The 25,003-nt window shown below is 38.7% G+C and overlaps 2 protein-coding genes across 2 annotated transcripts; both read left to right on the top strand.

The window, feature by feature from the left end:
• Positions 1-6,474: 6,474 nt before the first annotated feature.
• selenoo2 (selenoprotein O2) lies at positions 6,475-13,021 on the top strand. The gene is given in 11 exon segments (XM_042511076.1): positions 6,475-6,908; positions 9,379-9,582; positions 9,683-9,860; positions 9,996-10,126; positions 10,595-10,872; positions 10,974-11,107; positions 11,312-11,343; positions 11,464-11,649; positions 12,154-12,290; positions 12,293-12,309; positions 12,860-13,021. Coding segments are annotated over 11 exon segments (1,893 nt in total).
• A 1,710-nt stretch (positions 13,022-14,731) lies between these two features.
• Positions 14,732-24,955, top strand: LOC121961188 (NACHT, LRR and PYD domains-containing protein 12-like). The gene is made up of 11 exons (XM_042511074.1): positions 14,732-15,265; positions 15,366-15,389; positions 15,500-17,252; positions 17,407-17,580; positions 17,776-17,949; positions 18,044-18,217; positions 18,720-18,893; positions 19,668-19,838; positions 19,918-20,091; positions 21,451-21,497; positions 23,450-24,955. The coding sequence occupies exons 1-11, from the start codon at positions 14,995-14,997 to the stop codon at positions 24,040-24,042; spliced, it is 3,729 nt and encodes a 1,242-aa protein (XP_042367008.1). The 5' UTR covers positions 14,732-14,994; the 3' UTR covers positions 24,043-24,955.
• The last annotated feature ends 48 nt before the right edge of the window (positions 24,956-25,003 follow it).

The following is a 25,003-nucleotide window of genomic DNA, read 5'->3' as shown; positions in this document are numbered from 1 at the left end:
TAAAGAGAGCTGACTGGTTTGCTCTGTGGATCACAATGAAATGTGAGTCACGAAATAGTATCCCGTGCTCATTGAAGACCGGAAACAAGAGCGTAAGACAAGAAGGAAATCCAGGCACTCCAAAAGTATGTGAATGTGAAAAACCAGGAGGATTTATATTAAAAAGCCTTTACTGTAGTGGCTAAATCATTAAAAAAGCCAAAATGTTTTGACCAAACACTGGCCTTCATCAGGGCTTCAAAACAACATAAAGGAAGTTGAGACAAAAGGAAATGTGGTTTGTTTGATGACAGAAGTTTCCATGCACGAGAGGAGTGTTCGAAACTGTCCCCTCATTCACTCACTCACTATTCACCATATAGTGTGTATTAAATAGTGCACTACATACGAGATTTCAACGGACACTATGTTGGAATTATTTTCCCCGGGAAATAAACGACCGCATTGCATTGTGGTAGACGGGAGTTGAATGTAGTGTAAGTCATATGTACACTCAAATTTTCTGCACATTGTGGACATGTTATAGTGCACTATATCCGTGAGAGGGGATAATTTTGGACACAGCTAAAGTACGGGAAAGACTCTGCATGTTTCAAATGCAGAAAGTACAACAGGTCCAACTACTACATGGACCTGCTCTTTCTTCAACCCCCAGGAATGCTCGCCAACAGGACATGAGGGAGATTTATCACGGAAACAATCACAATAATTACACCTTTTTCCTCTGTTATGATTTCCAAAAGCCAGACATGCCCAAACCAACTCACACTAGGATGTGAACGTGTACTACTACTTAGAGCCTGTTACTCATAAAAACTAGCTAGTTTTTATGAGTAACAGGCATTTGCATTTTGTCTAAGGACAACTTATGTATTGAATGAGAATGTGTGAGAGTATAACAATATGTATTTCTCTTAGTTAGAGCTTTGTTCCACCATCTTTAAACCAAGAAGTTTACCACTAATATTATTCTACCTTTGATTACACTCTCATGTTTAGCACCATTCTGTGTGTCTCACTCTCGAAATGCCGTTTAAGTTTAAGAATTACTTCTCAAATTTTAGCTGTAATCTTATAGTTTACAGTTGAAACTTAACTGAAAGTGAAAATTATCTTTTGATTTTTAATTACCGGCTGACCAGACTTGGTCCTGCTCAACACCTTAAAGTGAAACCTCCTTCTGATTTAGAGTTAGCTGTTAAACTTTAGACCATACCGAATTTACAGCCCGCACCAAATCTGGCCCCTATTAAAAGTGCCAGGTGGCCCTCCAACCATTTTCTAATTCACAATAAAAATAAAGGGATTCACTCTGTTATTGTACTTTTAGCATAGATAAGGTGCCAGAGTGTATAAAACATCAAAATAGAGCTTGTTGATCAAAAGAAGTGCCAGTGGAGAATTCCCTGCACCCCCCCGACAAAGGTCCCAGCTAAGCCTCTATATCCTAAAATCATAAATTCCTAGAGACATCCTAAGATCATAGAAATGTCCTAAAATCTGAGAAACGTCCTTAATTCCTACAAAAGTCCTAGAAATGTCCTATAATTCCAGAAATATCCTAAAATCCTACAAACTTCCAAATGTCCCAAAGTTGTAGAAATGTCATAAAAACCTAGAAACATCCTAAATAAATGTCCTAAAATCCTAGAAGCATCCATAAATCCTACAAATGTCTTAAAATCCTAGAAAAGTCCTAAAATCTGAAAACATCCAGAAGTCCTACAAATGTCCCAGTGCTGTAAAAAACTGTCCTAAAATCCTAGAAACATCCTAATTAAATGTGCTGAAATCCTAGAATGTCCAAAAATCCTGCGAACATTTATGGGGCTGCTGCAACTGGTCCTCTGTCATTTCGCAAAAGTGGCCCACAAACTTTACTAAGTTTTGAATGCATGATTTTTATAAACTGAACTGTTTTTTAACTGTATGTGATGATAACTGACAAAGGTTTCATGAACTACATCTGAGTAAATATATTAGTACAAAGTACAATATTTCTCTCTGAAATGTAGTGGAGCAGAGTATAAAGTAAGCATACAATAGAAATAGTAAAGGTAAAATACAAGTACATCAAAAGTATACACGTGTATTAGATTAGTTGGTGGCATCATTTAGTTTTCACAATGTCCATAAAACGAAACATAACATGTATCTTACCTCAGTGAAGAATCCCCGGTGAGAGCACAGTGATGTAACTCCAGTGTGATCCTGCACTTCATCATGTATGTTTGCAGGAAGTTTGCTCGTTGTTTGACTTCCTGGTAATGAATTTGAGGGTGGGGGGCGTGGGGAGCACAGAAAACTGCCCCTGCTAAAATGGAGCACGTTTGTGAAGCCTTTTCTTTTGAGACACTCCCATGTCCCCACAGCGCAAATATGGTGGGTTTCTGGACAGGAACAGCTGTTAATAAAACAACAACAACAAAAAATCATTTTAGTTTTTATGTGGAATAGGATTTATGAAACTCATGTAAACAATTAAATGTATTAAAGACAAAAACACTAAACTCTGTAGTTTATATTATTTTATATTTTAGTGTCTGACTTCCTTCAAAATAGCAATTCCCCCCACAGTTTTTCAATTTTCAAGGGGAAAAAAAAGATCCCAGCTGCTTAGAGATTTTTGTAAATGTAATCTAGTGTCTAAATTGTCTTCTCTTTCTGGTGCTTTACTAACATTTAAACACTCACTTTTATCATCCTTTGTAGTGATCACATGTGACTAATAAAACTGCTCTGCAATGTTGAAGTGACTGAAATAAGCAAAGATGACTTGAGCTGCTTGATGTTTCTCCACAGCCAACATGTATTCTTTACCTTACGAGTACCATAAAGTAATCAGAGACTTCTGTCAGTGAGTATAAAAATTATTTTCTGGGTTTTATTTTTGTTTTTGAGAAGGATATGAATATGATTTTTTGAGTCGCGTTTTCTCCCTTATGTAATGGTGAGGCAGGTTTCCAAAATTTTAGCGCAAAACTAATGTTGCTGTTGGAGAATCAACTTGCGGCTCTGCTTTAACTGTGCAAGAGCCTGCGTCAGCCAATTAAAGTATAGCTTCAAGGGTTAGATACTGTTATCTCTTTGTTCCAACCACAAGTTGAACTCCAATAACAGCATCTGTAAACAATTTAACTGCAACGTCTACAACATAAAATGCCGTCTCTATCTTTTTTTTCTATTTTAAACATGTTTCCAAGCAATTTGTACACCCTTCCAGACACCATTACAAATTGGATGAGTGAGGTTGACATTACGCAGCTTCAAAAAAGTGTGAAACAGAAAGCAGTTTTGGTTCCAGTGTAAATGATATCAGCATACCAAGAAACAGCTGAATATCTCAGGACAGTTAACCAGTACTTCCTCTTTGTCTGATTAATCTGCAAAAATAAGAATAATAAGAATAAAAACAAACATTGTAAGAAACTACTTGTGTGTTCACAACACAGTTCAAACATCATTAACGGTCATTAACCATCTGTAACTGCCTCCATACTCAATAATCATCTCATTAGTTCCAAATGTCTTGAGTCCTCCGTTGGTACCCACCCTGGCTCTTTAACTTGCATCCTGTACTTGTTCATTAGCAGCTCTGGGACAATGTCCAAAGAGACAAACTTTGCCATTTTCCAGTAGTTCAAGACACTTTCTTTACTCAGAACTGGCATCATGGAGGCTGCGAGGAGCTGGAAAGGTGGGACCAGGAGGCTCAGCGACGCCAAAGGTAAGGGGTTACCTGAAAATTAGAAAAGCAGAATGAAAGTGAATGCCTATGTTCCACTTATCCTAATTCAACTAGTCTGATATGTTGCGCATACTCTGCTAGAGTATGCAGCCCTCTGCAGTGGCCCAAGTACGATTCCAGCCTGTGGCACTTTGCTGCGTGTCATTCCCCTTCTCCCGCCCACATTTCCTGTCATTCTACAGCTGTCCTACCATTAAAGGGAAAAATCTCCAAAAAAATAATCTTAAAAAAATGATGGGAAGTCAGACTAATTACATGATGTCATTCTGGATTTGATTTGATTAAGTAATTTTGTGTTTTTATTTTTAGCTATATGTGTTGGTTTTTTCATTTTACAAAAGATCTCGACATGTGGACACATATCGATATCGTCAAAAAACAAAGCACGATTAAATGCTATTAATTACACAATGAAATTATGTATAATGACTGCTAAAATAAAACTCACAAATATAATGACAGCAAATGTTAAGAAAATATTAGTAATGCACGATTTTTTTAGCGATATCTGATATGTCGATACAATTCATTTGGCTTCTTACCAATGCCGATATCCATATATCCACTTTTATTCTCACCTAATTTAAGTGATCATCAAGTCCCATCTGGAGTGAGATTCACATCATATTGTGCATACTCTTATTGTGACGGTCCACCAACAGATGGAGACATAAAATACAATGCTTTTCAGAGTATGTGTTCATTCACAGTGCAAAATATGAAAAATACTTCAACTTAGGGTAATATAGGCCTATGTCTTGTACATTTCCTCAAACAAAAGTTTGTGACTTGGCAGAAATCACCATGTCGGCACATTCTGATATTTAATTTTAAAGACAAGAACGGCTGACACCAATGACATGCCGACATTATTCTGCATTCCTAGAAAATAGCCATGCTGCCCATTCCTTATTCTCATTCATTAAGCGCATCATGCTTTTGTTAATTTTTTTATTTATTTGTCATTATTATTATTATTATTATTAAAATATTTTCATATTAGGCATATTTTTGTTTTCATGGGAAATTTACATAAGAAGCATGTCAAAAATCACAGTGAATAAGAAGGGATGTACACAGAATTTGCCTTGTAAACAATAACTTACAAATAAAACGTAAACATTCTTATTAAAAAATTCATTACAAAAGAAGTGCTTTTAACTGCGAGTTCAGAATGGAAATGTGATATTAAACATCAAAGGGGGAAAAGTAGTTAATAACAACAACAACAACAACAACAATAATAATAAATGACATAGAAAAGTCAATATAAATTCATCTCTGTTATCTGTTAGGATGGGAAATGTTTGAGAATATGTAACTTGTCCTTTTTGAATGCAGCCTTGGTAGAAACTCGCACACTCAATAACGACAATGTTGCATATTCAAAGTTAGCCATACTTTTGCCATGTTTTTAATAGTCTGCACATACAGCACTTGTATTCGTATTATTTTGCTTTGAATCGTTCCAGGAAAACAAACCTTTGGAAATGGCCGTGAGGTCAATCTTCTTACACAGGTGTGGCAAATTAGCTAACACAAGTAGCATCTGTTAGCAGCTAGCTAGCTAGCTACCCAACCACAGTTGTCTAGTATTGGCTAGTGCACTAGAATAAACAATAAACTTAAAGGGCTCTGGTGTTGGCTAACTGACACGCAAAGATGAGACTGAGGTAACTTTAACACCAAAACAACAAAACTCCTCGTCTAAATGAATGGGACACTCCAATTAAAAATTAAATATTAAAAACAAGATGTTAGCTGAGGAAGTGATTGTTGTCAGAGGCTTCTTCTTCTTCTGTACTGCGCCAGAAGACACTTTTCTTCTCTCTTGCCGCCAGCTGCTGGACATTATTTGTCCTGCGCCTGTGTTAGTTATTGGCTCTTCTTCTGTCTTTAATAATAATAATAATAATAATAATAAATAATAATAATAATAATAATAATAAATAATAATAATAATAACTATCCCAATGGATAAAGATTTTACATTTTTAAAAATATATATATTATATAAAATACTATTTATTTATTATTTCAATTAATTAATGTAATTATTGCAATTTAATTTTTTTTTGAAAAAAAGTAAATAATACAGTGTCAGACATTGTGTTGTCAAAAAGGAAAGCGACAGACAGACAACACAGAAAAAGAAAAAGAACTCACAGATAGCATTTTAAAACCATGATGTAGCCTAGACAAATGGCCATAGCAGTTTATATTGATGTAAGATCAATATACTGATCTTATTATTATTATATTATTATTCACATGCTCCAGAGATTACATTCGACAAAAAAAATCTATTAAAAAAAACACTCTTTTTTTAAACTAATTTTCAGGTGATTATCCTTTTTCTTAAAAAAAAAAAAAAAAAAAATCTTGCTAATTTTGGAGTTATTTCTTCTTTCGTTGCTCTTTGCCCTCTTCACACGCATAGGTGGAAATAACATCAACCAAAGGTCTAAATTCTCTGTAGGCTAAGTCACGGAAAAAACTGCTCATATTTGACCTTTAAAAAAATAAAGTAAATGTATTTACTCATTTTAATTGCATTATTATTAATATTATTAATAAAAACAAATATTGTCATTAGTGTGTGCTTACATTTGGCTTTTTTCATGCTGCTGAACACTGTCTGACGTCTTACTAAGTGCCACACTATAGGCTGCAGTAAACGCCACCACGCAGCCCTGATTCTGAACGAGTCCTGAACTTCAGCCCTCATGGAGCCCTCTGGGTGCGGGTCCACGGCTCTGGAGCGCTTACCTTTCAACAACACCGCGTTGAAAAAGCTGCCGGTGGATGACTCCCAGGAGCCCGGGTCCCGGACGGTCCCAGCGGCGTGTTTCTCCAGAATTCGGGCTCTACAGCCCCTGTTACGCCCGGCGTTAGTGTCCCAGTCGCAATCGGCGCTGGCTCTGCTCGGCCTCAGTGTGCAGGATGTGTTGGCTGATCCTCGGGCTCCGGAGTACCTGAGCGGCTCCAGGCTGCTGCCGGGCTCCGAGCCGGCTGCTCACTGTTACAGCGGACACCAGTTCGGCCTGTTCGCGGGACAGCTGGGGGATGGAGCGGTCATGTACCTGGGGGAGGTAGAGTCGGTCACCCAAGGGCGATGGGAGATCCAGGTGAAAGGCGCAGGAGTCACACCTTACTCCAGGTAATATCTGCTGTGTGCTGATAGTTCATCTCATATCTTATTTAATGCCCTGCAACATATTTAGAGCAGTTTATGTGACATGATCCTGTTATGACCGGTTATAGCAGGGGCGTTTGTAAGATTTTAGGACACTGGGGGCTTAGTCCCGACCTCAGTAGTGGGATCAACTCGGGGTCCCTACCCATATTCTTTTTTCTTTTTTTTTAATGAACAAGCTTTTGTGATGCTTCTTCCATGAACTCTGGCACTTTATTTACTTTTTTAAACTTTTAATATTAGTTGTGAACTGTGATGAGCAAAATATAAGTAGCTGTTGAATACGCTCTCATCAAAAATGAATTGACTACAGCTGAAAAAAATTGTTGTATGTAAATGTATGTATTTAAGTTAACAGTGGTGGTATATAACCTAAGTACATTTATCCAAGGTTTAAACAAAGTGGGCAGATTATTAGAATTGGGGCATGCTTTTTTCAAGTAAGCTTTTATATATATACTATGTCTCTCTATCTGTCTCTCTCAGACAGAAAGCAGCATTATCATCAGCGCTGCTGTGCTCAGACTTTCTGTTATTCAGCTTTTGAACAGGAAAATCTATTCAAGTTTGACATTTTAAAATGTTTCCTGTCATAATGTTTGAAAAACTATTTCTCATGCAGATTTGAAAAAATGCAAGTAAGTGCCTCTCTGTCCACACTAAATCCCTTAAATATGCACTCCTGTATCATCATACAAACCACTGTACCTGTCAGCTGTGCACTCATGTAAACAAACCATGTTGGATATCAGCTTTGCACTGGATCATACTTAAGAAGTTATTACCGAAAAATGGGCACGCTTATGCTGACTTATTTATATTGTCACTTTTACTGGAAATGACACAATACAGCCAAAGTAGGTTGTGAGTGATGGTCATTATAAGAGATTGTCAGTTCCAGTTGATTAACTGATTAACAAATGGGGTCAGGCGGAGAGTGGTTATTGCAATTGATCACGCAGAAGCACTGTTCCACCGTTTTTTCAAGCTGGATAAGAAATACACCCAAATAAGTAGTCAGCGAGTAATCACTCTACAGTAGCTGCCATTTCCTGAAGTCCTACAATGCTTTGTGTTGCTCACTACCACTCATGTCACAATGCTTTTCTCTATAGTCTATATATTTAGATCCGTTTTTTTTTTTTTTTTTTTTTAAGAAACATTTATAAGTCTTGGACACGTAGCGATATACAACTGAGGTTATAGATCTGGAACAAAATGTTGGATAAAGTTTCCTTTGACCAAATGAGAATATGTCATTTCAGCAGGTGACACAGCCAGTCTCTCATAAGCTCACCAGAGGCATGTGAATGCATTAACCCACGGAGAGCTGCTTAAGAGCTTAACCGCTTGGCACACATCAAATGTGTTCCCCATTGCTTAACAACAGCGTGCTGAGCACAGCCAGTACACCTTCAGTTTCTCCAGCTGATTTAGTCTCTTAAACACACTAAGTATAAAAATAATAATATATGAGATGGTGATTTAGTCTTGATTTAATTGTACAATATTTACTAGTACGGATGTAACACTGTATGCATACCTTAAAAAGCACAGGCAAATTGTAACTTGGCATAGAGTGTGAGAGCATATTCTTGACCTCTTAAAATTGATATAAAACCCCACAAAACTCAAGATACACTTACTTGCTTTTTCTGGTGTTGTAAAGCAATTCTCATAGTCTTAGATTTAGCTTGGTCAGTTGTCAAACTGAAATCCCCTGAAAAATCTAATAAATGGACCTTGTTTTTTTTTAAACTGCCCATTGAGCAAACTCCATCCTTTCAAGAAGACTGTGAGATCTGGTTGAATAACTAATGTGTTGGATCTTATTTTTTGCTCTTTTTAAAGAGCTTAGAAATTTAGAAAAACCTTCGAGACAGTTTGCAAGCTCAAAACCTGAGCAAATTGGTTTGATTTCTTCCAAAACATGGAGGTAAGGCAATGAGCAACAAAATACGGTACAAAAAGTAGCAAGAAATAAGCAAAAAGTTACAAGAAAATTACCTGAAAATAAGCAAAATAATTAAATTACATTAAAAATAGAGGTAAAAAACAAACAAAAAAGAAAATTGAGAAAAAAATATAATTCTTTTTCTGGGTTAGGGGTTAAAGGGTTAAACTATTTTAAAGTAATAATCTCAAACAATTTTGGTAAATGAGTGTTAAGCCATTATCTGTCCACAAATTAACACAAAGATAACTGAGCTCATGGCCCACTGATAAAAGTATAGAATTATTAATATATTTGCAGTGTCATGAACTGGGTGTCAGCATTGACGTTTACAGGACAAGATTGCTGTTTGAAAAATGTGCGGCTTCACATTTAAAGCATTTTATTAGTAAAACATGAGTCTAATTTACCTGTCTGACACAAAATATACAACTCACCGGTTAATCAGAGTTGAATATCATGTGTGCGACTTTTTCTCAGAGATGGCGATGGCAGAAAGGTGCTTCGCTCCAGCATCAGAGAGTTCCTGTGCAGCGAGGCCATGGCTGCCTTGGGGATACCCAGCATCCGTGCAGCTTCCCTGGTGACCTCTGACCTCTATGTCAGCAGAGACCCACTCAACAGCGGCGGCCGCATTCCTGAGCGATGCTCTGTTGTCCTGCGTCTCGCCCCTTCCTTCCTCAGGTAGGAAACACAAAGAACAAAGTGTTCTCAGACATAAGACACTTTGAGAAGAATGCAATGCATAAATATGGACATTTGTCTGTCTCTCTTCATGTTTTAGATTTGGATCTTTTGAGATTTTTCTGGGCCGGGATGATTTCTCAGGTCTGCAGGGTCCCAGTGCAGGGCGGCATGACATTCGCGCTCAGATGCTGGATTATGTCATTGAGAGTTTTTATCCTCACATCCAGCTGGCTTATAGAAACCGGAAAGACAGGAATATGGCTTTTTTCAGAGAGGTGAGGACTGAGGTATCAACAAGACAAGTGCTAATAGAGATGAACACAGTTTAGGATGTAGTCTCTCTTCAGAGTGGTTATTTCATGTTGGTGATTTTGCATTTTGATCTTCAGATTTGACCTGTTTATCCCTAGGTTATGATGCTCACAGCAAAGCTAGTGGCGCAGTGGCAGTGTGTTGGTTTTTGCCATGGCGTCCTTAACACAGACAACATGAGCATCTTGGGTCTTACTCTGGATTATGGTCCCTTTGGGTTCATGGACAGGTAAGGCGCTGAAGTTAAAAGTGCATTTATCTGTTTGACCAAAGTGTCATCTTAGATTTTACCTCTTAGATTATTTGTAATCTGAAAAACTGGTTCCTCATTTCATCTCAATGATGTTAATCATAGACTGTAAAATTAATGGACATAGATACCATGACATCCCCAACTGGCCTCTGGACTCTCATTTTAAAGCTTTAGGTTCAGCATTTTGACTGGTGGTGTTGTTACGCCTGGACATTTGAGGTTTAAGCCCTGAATGTTTTAGGAGTAGCTCTGGATCTAAATAGGCTGCACATATATATATATATATATATATATATATATATATATTTCATTTTCAGTTGTAGAGGTTACCACTTGAGTTATACTGAGAAGTAATTTTAAATTTAGTAAATCAGTTCTAAAAGTCAGATTACATTACTCAGATCGTATTTTATATTAAAAAAACTGTCCCACCTATGTGTCTAGATTTGATCCAGATTTCGTTTGCAACTCTTCTGACAAAAGAGGCCGCTACTCATACCAAGCCCAGCCGTCTGTGTGCCGCTGGAACCTGGCTCGCCTGGCAGAGGCGCTGGGCTCTGAGCTGGATGCAGCTGAAGCGGGGGCTGTCCTGGATGAATTCTCAACAGCATATGAAGCCTTCTACCTGGGTATCATGAGAAAAAAACTGGGCCTTGTGAGAAAAGAGGAGGCAGAAGACAGCGAGCTCGTATCAGACCTGCTGCGCCTCATGCACAACACTGGTACTAATAGACTTATGAAGGACAGATTGAAATTTCTGAAAACTTTTTCTAGCAATGTTTTTGCAGTCTTGGCATGAAATTATGATGTAATGTGATTCCAGGTGCAGATTTCACCAACACCTTCCGTCTGCTGAGCCATGTCCCCTGGCCTGAGGAGGGCGACATTGAAGGGGCCACACTGGGACCAGTAGTGGACCTCATCCTAGAGCAGTGTGCCTCTCTTGAGGAGCTTAAGGTGGCTAATAAGCCAACTATGGAGGACCGGTGAGGGAGTGTATGGTGGTTGGATACATGTGTGTGAGCAGCTACTGTATAACAAGAACATAAAGTCTCTAGCTGCCCCACCATATACTCCTAAATAATACTGATCCTTACTGAGAAGAGCACTGATTTCAAATAATCACTCATCCTCTAATTTGATGTTTCTTTTATATGCTAGCATTTTGGGGAAAAAGCTTACCAAGACAATATGTAAGTTAAATGTGTGTTTTGTAGGATTAATGTCTAGACAGTAGCAGCTGTACATGGAGCATTATATAGGACTAGAGCTAGATGTGTGTGACTTACCCCTAACATTTTCTCCATTTCCAGTGAATTGGCGATGATTATATCCATGGCACAAACCAACCCAGTCATGTTTGGAATGGTGGCAGACACACCAGCTGTGTCCCAGCAGCTAGAACGGATGGGGCGGCTAAAGGAGCTGCTGGAGACAGATCAGGAGGAGCTGAAAAAAAAGCAGTGTGATGACTGGATACACTGGGTTAGCAGATACAGGTAAGGAGAAAAAGATAGACTGTAGTTCCCCTCAGATCTATGGCGTGTTTTAGAAACTTTTAGATCATTGTTTGCAACAAATAAACATTTTAATGGACTCACCACCCATTGCACGCTACATGCTCAACAGCAAACAGCAGACAAAGCTTGTGAATGTAATGCAGAATAATAATAATAATAATGCAGAAAAAGGGGGGTAAAAAATTCAATGGGTGGCCAAAAATATAACTGAAATGTATTGCTGATGTTATAAGTTAGTATAGTTACATATACGACACAAACAAAGAAATTTATATTTTTTCCACATATATGTGTACTGAACTCAAAATATGTGATAGCTATATTGATATATACGAAATTAGTCCAGTTTTGAAAAATGCACACATGACAATCCAATATACGTATGTCAGTCTACATTATTCCAGCATATGTAAATAAGACATATATTTTATTTTTTTAAATGTAATTGTCTTTTGATCAATTTGTCTTGCACTGTAATACCAGACGACGTTTAGCAAGGGAGTGCGACGCCCCAAGTGACTTGTCTCTCATCAAAAAAGAGAGGCTCAGTGTGATGAACAGCACCAACCCCCAGGTCGTCCTACGCAACTACATCGCCCAGAATGCAATTCAATCAGCAGAAAAGGGGACTTCTCTGAGGTCAGGAGACTTATTAAAGTTTTTTCTTGTCATAATTTCCATTGGTTTAGCTGAATCCATAAAAGATAAATATAAAAGGCATCATGGGGTTCACCAGTGTGTCACAGTAAACTAGTTTGAAATCATGTCCCCTCAGAGAGAGGAGGACAGAGTTGTGAATATAAGTTACAGTAGGTCAGTTGGACAGTAGGTGGAGACAAACAGCCATTAAAGGTTGCTTTAACCCTTTGAAACCTGGGCAAATTGTTTAGATTTTTCTCACAAAAAAAAAAAAAAAAAATATATATATATATATATATATATATTTTTTTTTTTTTTTTTTTTTTTTTTTTTAAAGGATCATATAGCTTATAAAGGTTTATGAACGTAGCACGAGAAATCTGATGTCAATCCAGGTTTCAAAGGGTTAATGGACTGGCTTGTATTAATGTTTGCCAGGAGCAATGCTAGGTTTGGGGGGTTTTTTTGTATTTTCATGAGATTTAAATACTTTTTAAATCCTATTCTCAAGGATCAATTAGATGTAATCCTATCTGTATCTTGCTTGCAGGTCAACAGAGTCCTCAGAGTTCTGGAGAAACCATATTCTGATATATCTAGACAGGAGCCTTTAGATGGACTTGATGAATGTGATGAAAAGCAGCAGAACAGGAGAGAACTTGCCTACAACAGGAAACCTCCTGCCTGGGCACAAAGCATTTGCATCACCTGATCATCGTAGACCCTCCCAGACGGTTGAAGGAGAGACATCTGTTTCCACTGGCAGAACACATCAGAGCAAACAAGATGGAGGTGACTGCTGCTGCTGCTGCTGCTGCTGCTGCTGCTGCTGCTGCTGCTGCTGCTGCTGCTGCTGCTCCACTTCCACCCCAGTCTCTTTCCAGCTTCCTGAAAGGAGGATGTTACATAACCCAGTGTGTTCCAGGTTTAATCAGTATGGTCATAGATCAATGTTTGTGTAAACATGATGCTTTCATTGCAGTGTTTAAAACTTTAGAGTAATACATGGGCCATTGTAGTCTATGAATTTGCTGATTTGAAGAATGACAGCTCAGATAACCAGTCACATAATGACCTGTCTGAGTCTGAAACACCAGGAACACACTGATATCAATTATTAACACATAGTGGACTCATAAAGTCAATGTCAGTAGTCACAAATATGAGCACAATGATTAGTATTAGTTTCTTACAGCTAATATGACAGGTAGAATGATTGTTGGTATTTTGTTTTCAAACTATTTCTCAAAATTTACAATAAAAGATTACATATTGTCTATTAGAAGTTGTGGTAATTGTGGTGTCTGTATTAATCCAATACACATTACGCATGAGCTCAGCATCTTTAAGTGCCTCAAGTTCCTAAAAGCATCAGAACATGTGCCATACAGTGATTTAACATTAGCTGTCTCACATGATCGCACAATTATTCATTGTTAACAGTTTGCCTATCATTAATGTTGTGTACTGCAAATTAAATGGATTTTATGAATAGGGCAAATTATCTTTGCTTTGTATATGTTGGATTGAAAACAAAACAACAACAAAAACAGTAAATTAAAACTATAATTATCAACCAGTAATTTGGGACTCCAGGACTCCTAGGGGCCACAGACTACCTGTTGCAGAACCATGTTAAAGAGAAATATTTTCATATGAAACCAACTATTGATTTGCTCCTATGTAGCAGAGTTTACTGTATTGATGATAGCTTAGATTTTTCTTCTTTTTTTTTGTTAGTTATCCATCCACTGTAATACTGTTTATGACTTAGTAAAGGGTGTAATCAGATAGATACTGTATATTATTTTATCCTAAATTTACTAGTGTATTTGTATTAATTGCAAACTTTAATATAAGTTATGCTTATTAAGCATTGACATATGAATACAGGGTAGAAGTAAGAATTATTATTATTATAATTCTTTCACCCATGGTGTAGCACTGATCACTTATTTCTTTATTATTTGTATTCTATTTATTTATTTAATGACTGCTTTTGTTGTTATCAAAGTGCTACTTAACTGCCTTTCTTGTTCTCCTATTGTTTATTGCTCCTTTAAGTGCACATGTATATGAACGACTGATTTTGCACTGCTGACAGGAAGTACTGAGCTGTCCCTTACATACTGTAAACATTTTCCAACACCCCACAACCAGCCAGTCAAAAAGACATGTAAACTCCACAGTTGAACTTCTGCATCTCGTGATGGAAAGACATTCCACCATATTCTATTTTGGTTTATCTGGTCACAAAAACAAGAACTTAACTGTAGTTGTGAGAGTGAAACTAATAATGCTGTACAATTAAGCTTCTTCTTTCAACTTCACATACTTTTACCTTACTATTACGCTTTTCACAAGCCTCCCCTACACCTGCCTACCACCCGCTTGCCTGGACTAGCCCAACTTGTTTCATCATGTATGACATACAAACAAATTCACCCGTATGGAGAGCTGATAAGAGGGGCAGGAACAAAGCATTTACTTTAAATCAGCGTTGCTTTGTCTGTGACGGTGCCTTCTCACAAGGCTTTTATGCTCAGCGAGTTCAGCAAGAAGGAGGAGTGCAAAGTGCATCAGATTAAAACTGAAACTATTGTTGCATTTGAACATTGCATCTGCCAGACGATGGACACAGAACAACAAGACCGGTTGATCGCATGACCAGCTTGAAAAACAGATATGGCTCCTGTCCCAGAGCTGCTCTTGGCCACTTTGGAGGAGCTGATTGATAAAGAGCTGAGGACTTTTCAGTGGTTCCTTTACAGTAAGGTTCTCGAAGGATTTCCTCATATTCCAAAGTCTCGGGTCGATGGGGTAGACAGGCCGGGCACCGTGGATCTTTTAGTGCAGACTTATGGCTACAATGCTGCTGTTACAGTCACGGTGGATATATTGATGAGAATGCAACTCAATCTGTGCGCTGAAACGCTGAGGAAGAAGTATGATGAAGGTAAAAGATAAAAAGTACAAAATGTGACTCTTTAGTTAGTTTTTAAGACAAAATAGCTTGGGCACATAACAGTGATCTCTTCTCTTTGTTTCCTTATCAGTTCCAAGCAATCAAGTTGGCAAAGGTAAGACAGAAACATATCCACACACACACAATCATTTTACAGTTATTTTACAAACTTGTATATCCATGAACAGAGACAAGATGAAGAATTTTGATTTATTCTTTGAACAGAAATTGACCACCGTGCAATCCAAGAAAAACTGAAATCCACCCTGAGGAAAAAGTATCAAAACATTTACGAAGGGAATGCAGATGAAGGAGACACCGTCTACCTAAACAAAATCTACACCGAGCTGCACATCACTGAAGGAGCCTGGGGAGGCTTCAGCGAGGAGCATGAGGTCAGACAGCAGAGGTCCAACCATGCGGCGACAGAAGAAACCACCATTAAAGCTAGCAACATTTTCAAACCTATGCCCAACCAAGAGAAGCAGATCAGAACTGTGCTTACCCAGGGTATACCCGGAGTGGGTAAAACTGTCTGCACACAGAAGTTTACTCTGAGCTGGGCAGATGGAGAGGAAAATCAAGATATCACCTTCCTCTTCCCTCTTCCTTTCCGTGAACTGAATCCCAACATCGGCGAGAAGGACTACAGTCTGATGCAGCTGCTCCATCAGTTCTTCCCTGAGATGAAACCCCTTGAAACACTGGGAACAGAATGCAAAGTCCTCTTCATTTTCGACGGCCTGGACGAAAGTCTCCTCCCTCTGAACTTCAAGCACAACAAGATCTTGAGAGATGAGACAGAGCTCGCCTCGCTAGATGTGCTGATCACCAACCTCATCACGGGTGATCTGCTCGGCAACGCTCTAATCTGGATCACATCCAGACCTGCGGCAGGTAGTCGGATCCCTCGTAAGCACATCCACCAGTGGACAGAGGTGAAGGGCTTCACTAATGAACAGAGAGAGGAATACTTTAAGAAGCGTCTGCGTGATGACAACCTCGCCACCAGGATCGTCAACCATGTGAAGTCATCAAGAAGCCTCAACATCATGTGTCAGATACCAGTTTTCTGCTGGATCACGGTCACTGTTATGAAGAAAATGTTGCGTGACAATGTGACGGGAGGCATGCCGAACACCTTGACCGAGATGTATGCATACCTCCTCCTCTGCCAGACAGATCGGATGATAGAGGGGCACTACCCGATGGGAAGCGCAGATGTAGTTTTAAAGCTAGCAGAGCTGGCGTTCCGTCAACTGGAGAAAGGCAAACTGATCTTCTACGAAGCTGACTTGAAAGAATGCGGCATGAATGTCAAAGATGCAACCATCTACTCAGGAGTTTGCACAGAAGTCTTTATGATGGAAGGCAGAAGGAGGAGAGAAGTTTTTAGCTTTGTACATTTAACCATCCAGGAGTTTCTGGCAGCTGTGTACGCCCATCACTCCTACACACAAAGAAAGGACAACGTTCTTCTTGGATACCTGAAAAGGATGTCTACAAAATGGCTCCCTAAGTCTATGTTCAGTTTTCATAAGACTGCCATCGAAAAAGCCTTGGAGCGTCCAGATGGCCACTGGGATCTCTTCCTTCGCTTTCTCCTGGGACTGTCACTGAAGCCGAACCAGGAGCTCCTGGGTAGAATATTGCCTATGGAAGCAGGAGGAGAGGAGGATGTGACGAGAACCATCCAGTTTATCAAGGAGAAGATCAAGGAGGATTCAGAGGCCAAGCTTAACCTCTTCCACTGCCTGAGTGAGCTCAAAGAAGAGTCTTTGGTGCAAGAGATCCAGAACTTTGTGAGTTCTGGGAGACTCGAAGCCAAAAAGCTGTCTCCGGTCCAGTGGTCAGCTCTCACTTTTGAGCTGATGACATCAGAAGCAACGGAGAAAGAGTTTGACTTGAAGAAGTACATAAGATCAGAAGAAGGGCTAGTGAAGCTGCTGACCGTCATTACTTCCTCCTCACGTGCTCTGTGAGTTTACCTACATGATAGTAGTGTTCCTAAGTAGCTCTGTGCGATGTAAGCAAGTTAAATGTCTGTGTTACACTGCAGCTGTTCTTGAGCCATGGCTTGAGCACTTTCTTGTCTCATAAAGAATGATAATGTGTTGTTAATTTTTTTCTAGACTAAATCACTGCAACCTCACTGAGAACTGCTGTGAAGTTTTGGCCTCTGCACTAAGCTCGACCTCCTCTCACCTAAAAGAGCTGGACCTGAGTGACAACAATCTGAAGGATTCAGGACTGAAGCTTCTTTCTGTTGGATTAGGGAATCCACATTGTAAACTGAGGAGTTTAAGGTCGCTAACAATCAGCAGTCATACGCTTACACAATACAGCCCTGCACACAGCAGCAACTACTTCATGTGGTTGAATGACTTGTGGTTAATATTTACTGCTGTTTGCTGTAATAATTGCTGTTGAATGACATGCAATCCACTTTCTTTTTCTCAGTTCAGAATATTGAATGACCTTTGGATTTTCCATTTTATTAGATTACATAAATGTAATCTGGAAGGAGACTGCTGTGAGGTACTGGCTGTTGCTCTCAGCACAGAGTCTACCCAACTAAGTGAACTGGACCTGAGTGCTAATGACTTCCAGGGAGTGGGAGTTAAGGCTTTATGCATTGGAATGTGTAGCCACCACTGCAAACTGGAAACAGTGAGGTTAGATTTCCTTCTTGCTAACACATTTAAATCACTTATTTGGGCTTGAATTTAATCACAACTCTTCTGTTTTGGTGAATACCTTTTTTCGCAGGTTAAATAATTGCAAGCTGAAAGAGAATTGCTGTGCAGATTTGGCCACAGTTTTGAGTTCAGGCACATCACGCCTGAAAACTCTTGACCTCAGCAACAACCTGCTGAGAGATTCTGGTGCATATCTGTTGACTGTTGGACTGAGGAGTCCACATTGTAGACTGGAAACACTAAGGTCAGTCCAGTCCTCTTAAATGAGATCTCAATTGCATTTGTTCCAGCTACAATATTGTTATTGTTGCAATCTCATGCATTTTTTTAGTCATTTGACAAAGTATCAAAATTGATGCGGCCTCAATAGAGTGCCCCAGAGATGATGGTTTTCTGTAGGCTGAAGTTAGTATTGCCCTGGTTCCCTTGTCAAAAAGCCTAAGGGATTTTTCCATTAGATTTTGGATAAATGCAGAAAATAAGCTCTGTGGCGAACGTTTAAGAGACTTACACAATTTGTTCACATATGAAGACCATCTTTAGAATTTTTTAAACTTAATACAATCTCTAGATGTAGAAGGCTAGCGTGAGCAAATAAATGAACTACAATACAGTGCATCATTTAACGTCACCACCGCAACAGTTTTCCCCACTGATGTCTTTTAACATGAAATGACAATGTGTTTCTCATCACTATGTCTCATGTAGTGCTGTTCCATCATTAGATATTTTCTTCCTCCTCTCAGGCTCAGCTGGTGCGGCCTCACACAGAAATGCTGTGATCATGTTGGCTCTGCTCTCAGCTCTGATTTTGCATCCGTCAAAGAGCTGGACCTGAGTGGAAACAACCTGCAGGGTCCAGACATACAGAAGCTGTGTGCTGGACTGAGAAGTCACCATTGTAAACTGGAGACTTTAAGGTCAGCTCATGCACGTTCTGTGGACACAACAAACAATACAGTGGCTTGTATTAATAATAAGTCAGTTCTACATGCAAAATTAAATGACTAAATTTGTTCTTAACAGGCCATACAATTTTCATTAAAATGATAAGTTTAGTTCAAACCCCACAAGGTTCAGATCATTTTAAACTTTGTTGAGTGCCACCTGTCAGAGTGGCACTCAAGAGTGTATTAAATTTGGAAAAAAATGTGAATGATTTTTATAATGTGTATTTAGTTGTTCAAAAGAGTTTGTTTAAGTCACTTTGCCTCTAAGCTAATGGTAGCTGTTAGCAGTAGCTTGCTAACTATGCTAATATTAGCCTTGATTTACCCTTTTTTATTCAACTTGAATGTCAAATGAAGCTAGAAGTTGTTGTGTCTTCATCTGTAATTTCTGACATGCATATTTTGCATACTGCAATTCATTTTTTTTCTTGACCATCACATAGTTTCTGGATGCCAAAATTGTATCTATGAACCCTTTTTTTTCTCACTGGCGCTCACTTACATAAAATTGGGTCTTTTTGGTTCTCTCTTGCAATTTGAATGGAAACTGTCAAATTGGTTCACATAAAGTGGATCATCTGGTGATCTATGTCTTGACTTGCTGGGAATAAGGGACCTTAACATTAGTTAAATCTAGAACTCAAGTCTGACTTGAGTCCAAGTCATGTAACTCGAATCCAAACCTCTGTCACCTTCTAATATATCAAATAACCCACTGGAACAAAAAAATATCCTCACCTGCAGGTTGAATGAGTGCAATCTTCAGGAATGTTGTGCTGGTTTGGCATCAGTCCTGAGCTCCGACACCTCGATCTTGAAGGAACTTGATCTGAGCGGGAACGACCTGCAGGACTCAGAGGTGAAGTTGCTCTCCACTGGATTGGCCAGTTCATACTGTAACATGGAGACGTTAAGGTGAGCTGGCCTTATATTCAAAGTGACAAGCAATTTTTTATGTTTGGGGAGGAAATTTCAATACCCTTTCTCCACACAGACTGTCGTTCTGCGGTGTCACAGAGAAAGGCTGCAGTGATTTGGCTTCAGCGCTGAGCTCCAACCCATCTCACCTGAGGCATCTGGACCTCAGCTACAACTACCTGCAGGACTCTGGAGTGAAGCTGATCTCCGTTCATTTGAATGACCCGCTCTGCAAACTGGAAAAATTCAGGTAAAACGTTTAATTCTGCCTAATAATTTTCTGTCTTTGGGGATCCCCAGTGGCTTATATATCTCCTGGCACCAGGTGTTCTCAAGTTTTAACAATAACTCTGCCCAAAAATGCCAAGAAAATATATTCAAGAAAATAGAGATAGTGAAAAACATCATCAGACCTCAAGCATTGTGAAAATGGGTATTTCTTAGATTAAGCAACATGTCTTGTGGTGTTAAGTTTCATTTAATGATTAAGTTCCCCTTATAGGGTTTTTATTGCCCCACAGTTATCTTGCAATGTTTATTTCAGAGCATAAGCACAAGGTGAACATGTGCTAAACTGTAGGGAACAGAAAGCACAACATATAAAGGACACCAGATGCAACATATCCAAACACTTTACAGCACATGCAAATGCATTTTTTATGTGTGTATGAAGTATTTAGGTAGAAAAGCCAGATTTAATTGATTAACAGAATCAGAAATACATTATTGATCCTCAGGAGGAAATTGTGGTTTGTTATAGTCACTCTGATGCCAAGAATAGAGAATTATAGCAAGTAGAAATAAGTACCAGCACAAAGAATAGAATAGAAGAATAAAAACATAGAATAGAAATACAGTAATAGTAGAACAATTAACACTGGTACGTAAATGGTTAAAGTAAATGTAAAGTTAATGTATGTATGTATAATGTGCTAAGTATGTTAATTGTGTAAAAATATAAAATTGAACCTAATGCTACAATACAATGTATAAAACTAGTATGCAAGTTAAAAATATTAATGTGTGTGATGCTACAACTTACAACAGATATGAATATACATAAATAAGAAAAGAAATATAAGCATACATACGATATATACTATATATATATTCCATGTGATTTAAATTGTTTTCAGTTTATATTTATTTATTATTATTTTATGTTTTCATTTACTTTTCAATCTATTTTTGTACTTATTTTTATTGTTTCTTTCATTATGATTTAAATACATATTACTGTGAATGTGTGTCTTATAAATGTTGGCTCCCCCTGCTGGGATGCACTGTAGGTGTTTTCATGTGCAGAATATAGTAATTGCTTTCTTTTTGTGTTATTATAAAATGCTACAGTCAGATTGGTGTCCTGATATTGACTATATTTAAATAACTGTACAGAGGATTGCTGTAGTTGAAATACTGCACCAAAAATTGGAGTTAAGACAGTGATACAAAGAATTATTAGACCTTAAAAACCTTATTGCACTTTTAAAGTATTATAAATTAATGGAAGAGAATTTTACTTGCAGATGTGTGAATTTTATTTAAAGTGCCAAATATAAAACCTCATAATGTGTTTACTAATATGCATACATGTATATCCTGTTTACAGCGTGGATCACAACGCAGAGTGCTACATGAAATCAACACTGAAAAACTGTAAGTGCTGAATTTTATATTTATATTATTTTGTTTACTTTTAATTTTACCAAACAACAGTTTGTTTATATTTATTGGAAGCTTTCAAACAAAAAAAACGTCTGTTTTAAAATGTGTCTATAAAAAGTGTCTTGAACTAACAAAGTAAAATTATTTATCAGAAAATGTTTTGTTTTACATAATTTCGAGTTAGGTTATGGTTTCAGTTATGTTTTTTTAGCCTCTGCACTTGTTTCTTTGGTTTGACATGTTGTCATTTGGCCGACAGATGGCAGAATACAGATATATTTACAGCTGGTTTGTTTGCTTCTTTCTCTCTAAAAGCCAGTGCATTCCCAAGTTTGTTTATTTTTTGACCGTCTTTCTTTCTTTCCTCCTTTCCTTCCTGCCATCTTTTTTTTTCAACCTCCCTCCTTTAAATCTTTTTGTCTTTTCCCTCTGTTCCTTTCCTGAAATTTTATATTTCCTCCATCCACTGGCCCTGTGTCTTTCTTTCTTCTTTTCCATCCTTCTTTCCTCATTTCCTCCCTCCCTCCTTTTCTCACCTGTCTGTCTTTATTTTCTTCTCCCTGGTCTCTGTCTCCTTCCTTCCATCTCTTCCTCTCCCTTTTTCTATCTTCCCTCCCTCCTTTTCCTTAACCTTTCTTCCTTCCCTTCTCACTGTCTCTTTCTATCCACCCTCCCTCCTTTCCTCTCCCGTCTCTCTGTATTTCCCCACTCCCTTCTCCCAGTGTCTTTCCTTCTTTCTTTCCATCCTTCTTTCTTCCTTTCCTCCGTCCCTTCTTTTCTTCCCTCTATTTCTTTGCCCCAGTCTCTGTCCACCTACTTCCATTCTTTCTTTCCTTCTTGCTCTTTTTTCTTTTTATCTCAACATGAGTAACTGAACCTTCAGTTATCCCCTGTCTCACACAATTTTCATAACAAAACTTATGGCGGTGCCATTAGAGTAGTAATCCAGCAATAGGCATATTGTTTTAAGACAATATTTTGCACTAGTTAAATATCTTTAAACATGACCACAGTCAGTTTTTTTCTGGTCAGGGTTGAAAGGCATGTGAAGCAACATTTTAAATATAGTGGGATACTCACTGTGGAACTTGGTCCTGAAATCTGGCCCCTTCAGCTTCCTTTAGTGCAGCAATATTTGCAGGCCAAAGTCTCCCAGTGGCCGAATTTTGCCCTGTGGCTGACTGATTCTCAGCCACAGGCTTCATGTTTGACACAAAAACAAAACATAGTTATCATTCACATCCAAAAACCATTTAAGGCAAGTGCAGACTAATAAAAGATAGCAATTAAACATGAGAAACGTTCCTCACAACGTCGCTCCCTGAAGAGAAACCTATTAGAACATCCATGAGTTACATTTGTAGCTGATGGTCTTCTTCAGACTTAGCTGTAGCTTATATTTAAAGACACCATCTTTAAAAGCACATGCCCCATCATGTGACTGTCATGTGACTAGAGCAGGCGTATTTAAAGATGGCATCGTTATACATACAGCTAAGAGACAGTTCATTATGTCTGAGAGGGGAGGGGTAGTTCAAACCGGGGAGACACTTCAGAGGAAATTTTTTAGTGATCTTGTTTGGATTTGGCTTAGGGAATGGACATTCAATTTTAAATTGTAGCATTTTGTATTTATTTTAAATACTCTCAGAACCCCAAATCCTGCAAGTGGATTTTTAAAGTCATGTGTTCTTTAAAAAATCTAAATCACACAGTTTATCACAGGCAGAAATTGTGAAATATGGTTATTTAGGCAAAAGAAAAAAAATGTTTGTAGCTAAAGGTCATAATATTAAACAAATCAAACAAATCATCAAAATGAAATCACACCGCAGCCTACCTCATTCTCTGATAAATAAAGTGCAGGCTCTAAATTTGAAAAAACGCTGGAAAATTGTGATTTAAAAAAAGCACTGAAATAGTCATATGTATGTTTTATACAGACGCCTGTATGCTGACGCTGGACACAAACACAGCGGCCAGGTCTCTCTTTCTGTACGACGGTGGAAAACAGGTGACGTGGGTCAGGGAGAGACAGCAGTACCCAGATCACCCCGAGAGGTTCGAGAGTGTCTCCCAGGTGCTGTGTCACCAAGCTCTCACCCAACGCCACTACTGGGAGGTGGAGTGGCGAGGACGCTGGGTGGACATCGCCGTGGCGCTGAAGGGGATCCGTCGAAGGGCGAGCACTCACCTCTGTGGGTTTGGTTACACAGACCAGTCCTGGAGTCTGTACTGCTCTGAGGATCACTACAGCGCTCAGCACGACCGCCATCCTGTGGAGATACCAGCACCTCCATCTGGATCCCACAGGGTCGGAGTGTATCTGGACTGTTCCGGTGGCACCTTGTCCTTCTACAGTGTCTCCTCTGGGACCCTCAGCCACCTTCACACGTTCTACAGCACTTTCACTGAGCCCCTCTACGCTGGGTTTGGGATGGAGGACAATGACTGCTCTGTGACTATTTGTACAATGGAGGGTTTGCAAAAACTCATTTCTCGGTCAGCTAGTGCAGAAAGATTTGAAGAATTTTGAGTGCAAGGTAATATGGGAATAATCTCAGTGTCAGTTTAGAGGTGCAGTATGTAGGATTTATTGCCATCTATTGGAGGGGTTGCAACTAAATGAATTTCCATCTGCTTTCTCCCTTTTCCAGCATGTAGAGAACCATTGGGTAACATTAAAACGCACAAGGCCCTCTACTGCCAGTTTTTAGTTTTAGTTTTCAACATACAAGTTTGACGCCAAAAGCCACCGTCCGTGTCCATCCAGAACGTGGCTGGATGCCGTTAGATGAGAATGTGCTTTAATAGAACTAGAGGGGTTATAATCAGTATTAGTCCATGCACTTCAGAAGAATGCTAATATTAACTGTAAAAAAGGAAACCAAGGTATAACAGTATGCAATTCCTTAACTTTACCTTAACCTTAACAGGGAGGTAAAGTGATAAATAACTGAATGAGAAATATTTGACCAGCTGGTGGCACTATATTAAATTTTAGGGGATCACAAAACTCAGTGAGATTCATCATCTGGGCACCATGAACACGAGTATCTGTACCTAATTACGTGATGAAGTATCTAACAGTTGTTGATGCAGTTCATGAAAACTCCCAGATGAGGAAATAGAGTCAACAAAGACAGCAGGATTCATCTTCTGGCAACCATGATTGCCAAAAAATGAACTGCGATTCAGGCAAAAAAAAAAAAAATCCAAAGTATTAGTAATTTTTTCAGGCTATGAATTTCAAAGACACGTTGTTTTTTATCTTGTACTGTCTTGCGATGTTCCGCACACATGACGAAACAGCAAGTTCCTGACAAACAGCTCTATTGCTTTAACAACACAGCAGGTATTTCTTGTTTGAGTCCACCTTGGAATGTTGTTTGCCCTGAGAGGTGCAGCCAGATGGGAAAAGTTAGCAAAACCAGCCTATAAACACCACTTGGCATATTTCTGCACAGCAGTGATAGGTGTGTGACATACTTCGCAGA

The sequence above is a fragment of the Plectropomus leopardus genome, chromosome 22 (assembly GCF_008729295.1).
Source record: "Plectropomus leopardus isolate mb chromosome 22, YSFRI_Pleo_2.0, whole genome shotgun sequence".
Taxonomy (NCBI): domain Eukaryota; kingdom Metazoa; phylum Chordata; class Actinopteri; order Perciformes; family Serranidae; genus Plectropomus; species Plectropomus leopardus.
The sequence above is the reverse complement of the archived record's forward strand: the minus strand, read 5'-3'. Positions and strand labels throughout refer to the sequence as shown.